The 12,722-nt window shown below is 42.5% G+C and overlaps 1 protein-coding gene and 1 non-coding gene across 3 annotated transcripts; one reads left to right on the forward strand and one right to left on the reverse strand.

The window, feature by feature from the left end:
- Nucleotides 1-1,726: 1,726 nt before the first annotated feature.
- Nucleotides 1,727-1,799, reverse strand: trnat-ugu (transfer RNA threonine (anticodon UGU)). The gene has a single exon. It is a non-coding gene; the product is annotated as a tRNA-Thr (tRNA).
- A 2,373-nt stretch (nt 1,800-4,172) lies between these two features.
- pdp1 (pyruvate dehydrogenase phosphatase catalytic subunit 1) lies at nt 4,173-9,023 on the forward strand. 2 transcript variants are annotated; one of them, XM_077012693.1, is made up of 2 exons: nt 4,173-4,242; nt 5,373-9,023. In XM_077012693.1, the coding sequence occupies exon 2, from the start codon at nt 5,403-5,405 to the stop codon at nt 6,939-6,941; it is 1,539 nt and encodes a 512-aa protein (XP_076868808.1). In that variant the 5' UTR covers nt 4,173-4,242; nt 5,373-5,402; the 3' UTR covers nt 6,942-9,023. The 2 variants fall into 2 exon arrangements, with proteins under 2 accessions (XP_076868808.1, XP_076868809.1); XM_077012694.1 differs by lacking the exon at nt 4,173-4,242 and adding an exon at nt 4,268-4,286.
- The last annotated feature ends 3,699 nt before the right edge of the window (nt 9,024-12,722 follow it).

A 12,722-nucleotide genomic window follows, 5' to 3' on the forward strand; every position in this document is an offset into this window, starting at 1 on the left:
AAGGGCTCACCCATTCACATAAACACAACCACACCTACACAGTCTGGTAGGTATATGCAGCAGTGATAGATTCTATCACCCAGAGCTCAAACCGTTTATAAAAGTACTCAACAATTTGACTCTAACTACCGTGTATATATATATATATATCCAGAGTTGTATAGTAACGAAGTAGAACTACTTCGCTGCTGTACTTAAGTACTAAAATGCTGTATCTGTACTTTACTGGAGTATTATTTTTTTCTCCTACTTCCACTTTTACTTCACTACATATTTTCCATCAGTTTAATACTTTTACTCCGATATATTTTTTACATGCTGTATAGTTACTCCAGGGTTGCCAACTCTCACGCATTGAGCGTGAGACACACACATTTGACCGTTTTCACACGCTCTCACGCCACACTTCCGATATCTCACGCCGAAAAAAAATATCCAGTTTATTTACCTCAGATCCACATATATGATTCAATACGTTACTAGTTCGCTAGCTCTGGCGCCATCCACCGGCGATATAACACTGAATCTGTTACGTTCGCCACCCCCCCCACCCCCCCCCACCCCCCCGCTCAACAACTTTCGTTCGCCACCCCCCCCCCCCCCACTTGTACTTTTTACTTTCAGTACTTGAGTAATAAATTTTAGACTAAACTACTTGCAATACTCAAGTACAAAAAATGCTGAATACTTCTGTACTTCTACTTAAGTAAAGTTTTTAAAGAACACTTCAACTTCTACTCAAGTAAATGTTTTGATAGAGTACTTGTACTTTTACTCAAGTATGGGTCTCGAATACTTTATACAACACTGTATATATCCTCTGAAATTGTTGCAATGTTATTTTGTGTCACAGTATACTTGTATACAGCTGAAACTACTCGAAATTTGCTTGACTTTGGCACTGGAAACTGATGGAATAAGTAACACGGACTATTACACCTCACAAGTGCTCTACATGGCATTGTGAACTGGTATACTGTGCAAGCTTTTGGATCAACTTCAAGGTGAGCTTGACCAAGTCAAAAAAATGTTCAGTTGTTCCTTATTCACATGAATAGAAACACACCTAGACAGTTTGAGAAATGGTGAGAAGTCAACTAAAGACAGACAAGACTCATGGGTATTGGATCCAAATCACATCAAATTTGGGTCTACCGATGATATTCTTCCAACTCCCCAAAACATAATCAGTGGTTATGTGGAGATATGGGCAGTAAAATCTGGTCGCTTTCAGAACTACCTTGTATGGTCAGTGGGAAGGTGGAGTGGGTTGGTCCAGACATTTCCATATATAAACCCGTGAGCACTGTAATTACCGTGAAACTGATGTGCTGTGCTGAGATTGTGATTAAAGAAGAATATGAGCATCACCCCCGTGCATTCTCCAGTGTTCTGACCGACACTCCAAAGGTGGACGAAATCATATTAAGAACTCGCCTAACGCAGTCCATCAACCTTTACTCTATCAAACAAAGGCTATAACTATGATATTGTGTTATGCAGGGCATTGGCTAAGAATAGCAAAATGAGAGTTATATTATGATATTGTTGAACGGATGACACCGATCATGCATTGAGAGCCCGGACAACTGCACCCATGGAACGGCACTTTGCTGATAGTTCACTTACTATTGCAAGCAAGCTTTTCATACTATGTACTATGCCTGTGCCTTTGTAACCTGACCTTTCTTTGGATGTCCTCTTTTCTGACCTCAAAAGTTTTGAAAGGCCCCAGCGAGAATTGAACTCACGACCCCTGGTTTACAAGACCAGTGCTCTAACCACTGAGCTATGGAGCCTTACCTGAAAGCTTCTTAGTCATGTGTCATCATGAAGGGCTCACCCATTCACATAAACACAACCACACCTACACAGTCTGGTAGGTATTTAACTATGCTAATGCAGCAGTGATAGATTCTATCACCCAGAGCTCAAACCGTTTATAAAAGCACTCAACAATTTGACTTCAACTACCGTATATATATATCCTCTGAAATTGTTACAATGTTATTTTGTGTCACAGTATACTTGTATACAGCTGAAACTACTCGAAATTCGCTTGACTTTGGCACTGGAAGCTGATGGAATAAGTAACACCGACTACTACACCTCACAAGTGCTCTACATGGCATTGTGAACTGGTATACTGTGCAAGCTTTTGGATCAACTTCAAGGTGAGCTTGACCATGTCAAAAAAATGTTCAGTTGTTCCTTATTCACATGAATAGAAACACACCTAGACAGTATGAGAAATGGTGAGAAGTCAACTAAAGACAGACAAGACTCATGGGTATTGGATCCAAATCACATCAAATTTGGGTCTACCGATGATATTCTTCCAACTCCCCAAAACATAGTCAGTGGTTATGTGGAGATATGGGCAGTAAAATCTGGTCGCTTTCAGAACTACCTTGTATGGTCAGTGGGAAGGTGGAGTGGGTTGGTCCAGACATTTCAGTTTGTTCCAATACAACTTATATTTAACGATGACAATGCTAGTACAGAAAACTTCAAGAATTTCTAGAAGCACTAATCATTCTTCTTCTGACTGCATATGTAAGATGATTCATGAAAGGCATTCAGTATAACAGAATTACCAAAGAAGATGTGGATGACTAGTCAATTTATCCAAGAACAGGAAGATGAAAGCAAGCATGCAACTCAAAGATAACTGGGTCAGTGTTTGAAGTAGGAAGATGTTGAAAAAGAAAGATTGGCCCAAGTCGCATCACATTTATCACTGAAGCTACCTATGTACTCTAACTAGCTAGAAAGTATTAAGTCAAGTGTATTCATAAATGGGTCTTGTCACCTTAGAAGAACCAAACCTAGTTTTGGAATGTACCCAAAGCCTCTGAGCTGTAGCAGAGGTACATTCTAGTCCCTAAGCAAAATCAATTGTGTATAATATTTCATTCAGATTTCCAGAACATACAAGGCCATAACCAGACCAAATACAGTGTAAATGAAAACTAAACATAAAACCAGAGAAAATATAGGCCCCAAACCTTAGTCCATAACCAGACCAAGCCGCCTTCTAACTAGACCAATTTGGAACTAACCCGGCCAACTAAGGCACTTGATATGTCAGAATTAGCCATATCAAACAATCCTTAAAATGAAGTGGGGATTTATATAGATAACGTAAGCAGTAACCAGACCACGTAGGGCCCTAACAAGACCAAGTAAGCTAGAAAGATTCAAAGTAGAGCCAAAGAAAATCTAACCATGTTAGTTTGCATTGTTTCCTTTTTTTACGTGACGTATAAGTCATGCACCTTTAGTCCCACACCTAAAAGACATTGTTCAAATTGACATACCAGCACTTCAATTTACATGTCATAGTGTGTGTACAGTGTAGGTTGCTACATTCTAGAAATTGTATGCAATGTAGCACTGAATTATAGAGTGTTCTCTCTTAGTTTATACTGTCACTTCAAATGTTAAGTGTGAACATAGTTTAAACTTTGCTTTTGTGTTCATTGGATATATCCATCCAGTTTTAAGTCAGTCTGGATAAGAGTGTCTGCCAAATGTAGAAAACATAGATCAGTATTTTGGTTTTTTTTCCCCAATATAAAAACGTGAGTCTGGGGAAAAAAATAAATTAAAGGAAAGTGTGGAATAAAGCTATTTTAAAAATATATATAAGATGGTTGCTGTCTGATATGACAGCTCCTGTTAGAGCTAAAGAGTACTGGTTGATTGATTGTGAAGGTTGGACAGTCACTGCCATTACCAGCCCAGATAGGCAACGGTTCAGCTTCAATATGAATGACCGGGACTGTTAGAAGCATTGTTGATTTAAAAGTACCTGAGTTTGAATGGGTATTTCTTGTTTTTAGTCTTTTCTCTTGTTTTATGCGTGTGGATTATGTAAGTCTATTATGTGCAAGTCTATTTGGCTTAAACGGAACAATTCAAGTTCAAGGAAGTTCTAGAGTCGTAGCACATAGAGATGTTGCTAGTGGCATCTCTGAAGTAGGAGAAACGCTTTCAATGAATAATTAAATCTCTAATTATTGAAATTGCATATTTCGCAGCAGGTTAGGGAACCTAATTTGAACTGTGTCGTATTATTTTAGAGGAGGGAAAGTTCCGCTGCGGTTCGAGCGTAAAGGGTTAACATCCAGACTCCGGATATGTTATGACGTGTTGGCCGGTGAGTGTCGCGAGAAGCGGAGGCTCGTGCGGGTGGGCGGGTCATGTCTCCATGCCAGATTTATGATACTTAGGACGGAGGTAAGACTCTGGGTGTTGGTCGGGGTGTACATAAGACTAAATTGGTTCGTGCATTAAGTACATTTCTATGCTTGACCGTGTTACGTGATTTATAAACGGTGTGGGTTTATTCCTGGCTATATTAATAAGAGTCATTCGGTTTGCAGTAATGTAAGATAGCTAGTCGGACGCTTATGCTAGGCAGCGAAATGCACGGTTCTCCATTTGACGACCGGTTCATCCTGCAGACTAGAATCTCACCGTTCAGTCGAGGACAATGTGCATGGTGCTAGTTAGCTAACGATCCTGGTTGCAAATGTCAAATCAATATGGCAACTTGTTGGTTGTGCTTCCTGCTAGCGGTCAACGAGTGGGATGGCTGTCCACCCGGTAGCAGGCTCGCACATTCGTTTGCCGATGCTGTCCGTTAACTAACTATATGTTCGCTTGGGGCGTTAGCCAGCGAACTTTTCTTGGGTTGTAACGCAAATACCACAAACGTAAAGCTACTCTTATTTTCACGTTTGTTTTAATTTTTTTTAACTCACTGATGTATTATTATATCATATTTTGCAAGATTATGTTATATATGTTACCTTAGGTGTGCTTTTCCCGTCATAGTCTTATAATTTAACATTTAATTCGTTGCTTATTATAATTTGCACACCTTTGTAAGCATGCGTGTGTCGTGAGTGAAGGAGCAGCTTTTTCTGCGGGTTTTCTGCCTATCTGGCCGTCACGAATACCGTGCGGCTTATGTAAAGGGTGCAGTAAAAACATGCCAGCGGGGTGGTCAGTGTGACCAGGAGCAGATATGATGAGTCGAGTGGAAGAATACTAAAAATATCACCAGGGGACATTCTCGTGAAGAGTTGGACAGCCTTTTAATGTCATGCCGCAATAAATCAATTTAGCCTTCGCGAGTTAACATGAATTTACTGAGGTCATTTTTCATCGAAAAGACTTTGATAACTCCATAACTTCACCAAGGACACAAAAGCATTATTGGCACGATGTCAGGTGGTGGTGTTGTGGTCTTCCTCTTCGCAGCTCTTTAGAGATGTGTTCTTAGCTGCAGGCTGTTAAACTGGCAGTGTTTAGGTGCTGGGGTTTTTGGCATTAACCCCTTGTGTTCATGTGGTTTCCTACAGGAGGAGAGAGGTGCATAAGGCTGCGTTCTCATGGCTGCAACCTCTCAGCTGTTCCAAGTGGTCCGTGGAAGGTTTTGGGCACCTTCAAAATTTTTGTGCCAAACTTGCTGTCAGTTCCATCACCCATGTGATGCCACCTCTGGTCCGAGACGGCCCACGTGGCGGGGATACCGGACCTCGCAGGCGTGGCACACCTACTACCTGACGCCTCCACAGGTGAACAGCATCCTGAAGGCCAACGAGTACAGCTTTAAGGTGCCCGAGTTTGATGGGAAGAACCTGAGCTCGGTCATGGGCTTCGACAGCAACCAGCTGCCGGCCAACGCTCCCATCGAGGACCGGCGGAGCGCGGCTACGTGCTTGCAGACGCGGGGGATGCTCTTCGGTGTCTTCGACGGCCACGCCGGCTGCGCCTGCGCCCAGGCCCTCAGCGAGAGGCTCTTCTACTACACCGCCGTGGCGATGCTGCAGCACGAGACCCTGGCCGAGCTGGAGAACGCTGTGGAGGTCGGGCGCCCTCTGCAGCCCGTGCTGCAGTGGCACAAGCACCCCAATGACTACTTCAGCCGCGAGGCTTCGCGCCTCTACTTCAGCAGCCTGCGCACGTACTGGCAGGAGCTGCTGGATCTCAGCATGCCCGGCGAGAGTCCGGACACGGCCGAGGCTCTGCTCAGCGCCTTCAAGCGGCTGGACAGTGACATGTCGCTGGAGGCACAGGTGGGCGACCCCAACTCCTTCTTGCACTACTGGGTGCTGCGCGTCGCGTTCTCCGGGGCAACGGCGTGCGTGGCACACGTGGACGGCGCCGAGCTGCACGTGGCCAACACGGGCGACTGCCGGGCGGTGCTGGGTGTCCAGGAGCCCGACGGCTCGTTCTCTGCACTGACGCTCTCCGACGATCACAACGCTCAGAACGAGTCAGAGGTGCGGCGATTGCGGGCGGAGCACCCGCCCTCCGAGGCCCGCACAGTGGTGAAGCAGGACCGACTCCTGGGCCTGCTCATGCCCTTCCGCGCCTTCGGGGACGTCAAGTTCAAATGGAGCATCGACCTGCAGCGCCGCGTGCTGGAGTCCGGCCCCGACCAGCTCCACAACAACGAGCACGCCAAGTTCGTCCCGCCCAACTTCCACACGCCCCCGTACTTGACGGCGGAGCCCGAGGTGCGACGACACCACCTGCGGCCGCAGGATCGCTTCCTTGTGCTGGCCTCCGATGGCCTGTGGGAGACGCTTCACCGGCAGGAGGTGGTGCGCATCGTGGGCGAGCACCTGACCGGCGTGCACCAGCAGCAGCCAGTCAGCGTGGGCGGCTACAGGGTCACCCTGGGCCAGATGCAGGGGCTGCTCCAGGAGCGCAAGGCGCGCATCTCCTCCACCTTCGAGGATCTGAATGCCGCCACACACTTGATTCGCCATGCCGTCGGCAGCAACGAGTTTGGTGCGGTGGACCACGAGAGGCTGTCCAAAATGCTCAGCCTACCTGAGGAACTGGCGCGCATGTACCGGGACGATATCACCGTTATCATAGTTCAGTTCAACCCACATGTGATCGGGGCACAGCAGACCTGAACCCGCTGCCTTGGAAACTCGGCACACGATACACAGCCCGTAATGGCCACGCCCTCTTGACAATCAGCAGGCCAGCCCACCTGTGATTTAACACTGCATACTAGTTATACTTCTGTCTGCAAAGCTGCTTGCCTGTGTGTGTCCGTGCATCTGTGAGTGTGTTGGGGTATTTGAAGGAGATGGCTATGTGGTGCGAATGGACTGAAATTGGATTTGAATTGCTTTCCAGATGCAGCTGTCTCCTTGAGCGTTCTTGTATCTCTTCAGAAGCCTGTGGTTGGTTTACATTGCTGAATGGGGTGTGGGGCTTCTCCGTGAAACCTGCCTAAAGATATTTGGATCTTTCTCTATGATTTTGAGGTCCTTGATCTTTATTACAAGCAAGTTGTGGAGTCGAGAACACAAGGGCTTCACAACAACTTTTAAGCACATGAAAAAAAATGACACTAGCTACAGATATAGTGAATGAGATCTTTTGGATTGATATTTTTTGCTAATTAGCTAACAGCTAAATTTGCTAACAGTATTGAATTTTACACAGTTGTAAATGGCCACGTTACCCAGACTTTTTATTTTTGTTTAGGGTCAGTAGACATGAGGTCATAGTGTTTTTCTAAGGTCATTTAACCATAGGTCATGGGGTTTTAAGGTTACTTGCCTCACACAGACTTATCATAGGTTACTACATCAGCACACTTGCTGATTGTAACCAATCCAGCAAATGTAGGACTGATGAGATTTATGGTAGAGGAGGGTTCATTTATAGCCTATATTTTTCATTTTAAACATTTTTATTTTTATAGCTTATTTTAATTCATAACGATATTTCAGTTGGAAGTCAATAAAGACACTTTCAGGTTTCAGAATGGTGTGTGTGTGCCTTGGAAACACGTAACAATGGGAAAAAGGAGAAGAAATTACAGAAGAAATGGAAGTTTTGACCTATAGCCAAAGACTTATTTTGCTGTAACTGTTTAAAAACATATTGTCACAGGGGTGGTTGGATTTCATTTGAAATCACAAAAGCACTATCGTAGAAAATGAATATAATACGTTGGTTAAACAGTAATTTCAACTGACACGATCTTTACCGTCTTAACGAACAGTGATCTGCACTAGAATCTCACTAGTGATTGTAGCACCACTGTCCCATTGATCTAAAAACTGTGACATCTGCCTGCAGTGCTAACGTATTACTTGGGATTGGCTCTACATGTCAAAATCAGCTGATCAGTGGGCGTGTGCGCTAAAAGCTGTGTGACGTTGGGAATTTATTTTGTAACCGGTGAGAAGAATTCTGCAAGTCTCTTGTTTCCTTGGAATCTGTTTGACAGTCATTTGTGGTCCTGCTGGTGAGGGTGCGGAGAGGAGCCGTTCCTCTGGCTGGGTGTAGGCCTGTAGGCCTCTGAAAGGTACCGCAGAAGGTCTGAAGCACGTTTGTATCGTCTTTGCATCATAACCGATTGCATGTCCTTCATGCCTGCGTGTTTTTAAACCACGCCTTTTTGTTTGCCAAAATCTGGTTTACCAGGATGTGACATGCTTTGCATCCCTCTGGTAGTTGGAGGTAAATATTTAAGGAACACACAGTGCTGCAAGGTAAAGAATAAATAAATAAAATGAATTAGAAACTTGATGTGGTATATACATTTTCTAAATTTTATTTATTTTTGTTTTTTTTATAACCTACCAGACACAGCACTCTAAATTTGTAGTTGGACTTGGGGGTTGTGCAGAGATTCAGCTAAGCAAACAATATTTGTTATTAAAGTGTGTGTGTGAGTATTCTCTTATGGACTCTTTGCAGAGCATTTTATCATGCAAACTAGTTAACATAGTTGTAGTTGAGGCTGATTGAGTGCTTGAGATACAGTTAGTAAAGAACATGCATATATTTATCATAAACGGTGTGCTTAATACTTGAAGGTCATTTATCCATCTTAATGAGTTTGAAGTGTTAAATATATAAAATATTTACTTGCAAGCTATGTATTTAACATTACCATATAAACTGGTGTATGTGTTTTGTTGGGAACCCTTGTATTTTGTATAAATTTTTTAATAAAACATGTTATAGATTTCTCTAGGTTTTTTTGTTTTATACAGTATACTTTGGGTTTGTGTTGGTGGTTGAGGTTGGGTGTGTTCTGGTCAGCAATGAGAGTGTAACTGTAGTAGCTTGTGTTTGTGTGTGTGTGTGGTAGGTTGTGTAGAACGCTGCCAGACCGGACTGGTTGGATATGGGATGGACATGAACAGGCCAGTCTGAACATGGCTTTGGTGTTTGTTTTTTTGTCATGTAGACATGGGCACTGTTTTGTCAGTAAGCAACACAGTTGCTTGGACAATCGCTATTTACAGTGCAATTCCAATACCAAACGATGAACCAGGTATTGGGCCAAGACTGTAATGTTGATTCGTTTTTGCTGTGTTTAATGTCCTTTTATTTCAGTTAATCCGCTTGTGTTTGATACTGACTTTGAGACGGCACGCCAGCATACTGGTTGGCCAAATGACAACACTAGTAAATCCAGAGTCCAAGGTTGTGAAGGTTATACATGAACAGATTTGTACTCGATGTTGCACTAGATGGCGGTGTGATCACCTTGAATTCAATCCTAAAAATGAGTCCTAACCACTTTGGGGTCAGAGTCCTTCACCCTCAGTGCTACATTGTACAGGAAGATGGAGGTGAGGGGTGTTTAAAATATTTCCTTAACATACAGTTAAAGATGCTTTATATGTTGTCAATTTTCATTAGCAAATATTGGATAGAAGAAAGTTAAACTAATTTGGTATCAGATTATTTTTCCCCTTTAGCCAACGCGAATTTTTAATAAAGATACATATTAAATTGTTTACTGCAATACAACAATCACGAATCATAAAATATATAATATAAATGTTGTAAGTTAATTATATACCCAAGTATATTGTTCCTTTATATATTTCAAGTATATTTTAATGTATATATTACTGTTATTTTTTTTGCCTTCTTTGTAGGAAATGCTTTGTACTATAAATGACCCTTACAGATCGACGCCGGTGGTTTGGGCCTCGCGCTGTGAAGGTGGCCGGTTACGTGTAAGACACGCGCTCACCCAACTGTAGGCCGCGGAACAGGTGGCGAGCTCTCTATATGGCTCTGGTGGCGACTAACGTGTCTTCGGAGAAAAAACGGAAGTCTTGAGCTCGCGCAAGGGTGTCTGGGGATGAGCGGACTGAGGGACTGGGCGTGTTTTTTTCCGGATAGCGTAGCTGTACACTGGGAGTGAGTTTGTTTCATGTTAGCCCAACAAAGCCCAATGTCTGGCTCACAAAATGGTACAAGGTAAAGAATCGAATAGTGTTCAAGTCATGTTCATTCCATTTCAAATCTGGTGTGCAACAACGAAAAATGGCTGGCTACAGTTTATGTGAGCATCCACCTGAGGGCGCCAACAAACTGTACAATCATCCCTGACTATAGGACTCCATGGACTAAGGTTCTTAATTAAATATATTTCCACAATGAAGAACTATTATCACCACACTTGCAAATTACGATAAGGCAGGAAAACAACAAAGTCAACTCAATGTGTTGCATATTAATGTTGTCGTTACACTGAGATACACTGGCATAACCAAATGAACAATATCTGATTTAAAACAAGGGCCAGAACTACATGTTTATATTCGGGAAGAAGATAGTACTCAACGGGTTGCTATGGCAATAAGTACAACAGTTGTTTTGTTTTTTATGCATATTTCAGCCTGATTAATCCTTCAACAGCTCAACTTCAGTCCTGTGTCAGTCACACCATAAACATTTACTGGACCTGAGAGTGACAGTGAAGTGTGTGTGTGTGCGTGTGCGTACACGTGGTTGTGAGAATGTGGGTGATTAGGTGATTTGTGAACGATAGAGCGCCTCATGGTTTAGTGATGTGAATCTGTGTTTCTGTCGTCTGTGCACTGTTTGCTGTTTGCCAGACCTCCTTCTTGAGCGTGACATGTTTATATTACATCTACAGTATACACAAAGAGAAGAAAAGCACATAAATGTCATGCTCTATTCTGATATGTGATGTTTATTTTAAGAAGTTGTAATGAAATTCTAATTTCAGCATTTCACTTCTTGAGCACTTTTGAACTATTACTCAAGTTGTTTTGGTCGGCAGCTTTTACTTCTGTTTGACTCTGTATGTCAATGACTTCACAAAACATTTACTTAAGCATAGTTTGGGATGGTCTTCCCACACCTACCCACGAGTTTACCCCTTCATTCAGCCTACAGCAAGATCAGATAGGAACAGGGAGAGGGTTAGACCAATCAGAAGTGGTGTGTGTGTGGGCAGGAGGGGTGGGATTTGGAGGGAATCTGCAGGGGAAATGGATTGAGACATGATTTGATGGAGAGCAGATGGAGGGTTACTGAAAACGGCTGACTATATTGGATCATTATTCCCAGAGAATTTGTTCTAAAAACTGGCAAGTGCTGACATTACAGAGCATTGTGTGACATTGTCAGTTTAATATGGCCTTTGCTTTAAGCTATATAGATTACTTTATCAAGGACCTAATACTCATTTGAATTAAGTGTATTTTGAGAAAACAACCTCAGGGGGCAAGGCCAGTTGTAGAGAGGAGAAGGCTATGAGAATGATGAAGAGACCATCATTTTGCAGTTTCAATCAAACTGTTATCTGTGCCAGTAACCCAAAAGCACGTAGAAGAGAGCTGTATAAAGTTATGAAAATTACTGGAATAAAATAGAGGCCTGGAAATGATGGGAGATGATGCTCAGTAGTCTAATTAAAATGTCGACTCAAATTCCAGTGATGACAAGAAACATGTTTTGAGTCACCAAATGTCTCATTAACATGTCTCTCTTATGTGTCTCTCGTGAACATGTCACATAAATGTGCCTATTATAAACTTGTCTTATAAACTTAAAAGGAACAGACTGTGAATCAGCAGATGCCCTAGAATCATTGTCCTCTTAATCACTCTTATTAAGCTCCTCATGTATGTATATGTGTAAAATAACCAATTCCATCCCTCCATCACCAACCTGTAATATGTTCACAAATTAAGACCCAAATAAGTTTACCGTGGATTGTAGTAAAGCTATTTAACTATAGCTCTAAATAGAAGAGTTTCAGTCTGTTCAAAACTAAAACTGATATGTGGTGGATCTTTTGTCAAGATCAGGGATATAGGCCCTCCAGTGAAGGACTTAACCCCAAGCTGCCCTGACCTGTCTCCAATACCCACCATATCATTAAGTTCTAAAAATATCAAAGGCATGTTGATGTATATAAAAGGCTGAAAAATCCCCAGTGGTATAGCCACTAATACCTTAGGAATGACTTTTGGTAATGATTACTAGCACAGATTTTCTGGTAACGACAAAGTAGTGTAGGTGACCTGATTTTAATATCAATAGTTTTAAGAGAAACGGATTGCCCTGTACCTGCAGTGCAACTAAAATAACATCCAATCCATCATCATTATCAGTATATTACTAGATCCTCCAGAGTCAGTTTATCACTCCTCCAAACCTCTCAGAATAATTATGACTCTGGGTGCTTGTTTATGAATTCAGCACTAAGGATTTAGGATAACTCTAGATAACTGGGGATTATAATTTAAAAGCAGATTGATGCTACAGATTAATAATGGGACAGATTATTAAGATTATAGCATAGTTATTTTCTTTTGCTGGATGGTCTACAGACAGAAAACATAAACAGTCCTGTACTACATGAAACTCAAGTGGAAAAGGTATGAAATAGAACA

Source organism: Brachyhypopomus gauderio, chromosome 7 (assembly GCF_052324685.1).
Source record: "Brachyhypopomus gauderio isolate BG-103 chromosome 7, BGAUD_0.2, whole genome shotgun sequence".
NCBI lineage: Eukaryota > Metazoa > Chordata > Actinopteri > Gymnotiformes > Hypopomidae > Brachyhypopomus > Brachyhypopomus gauderio.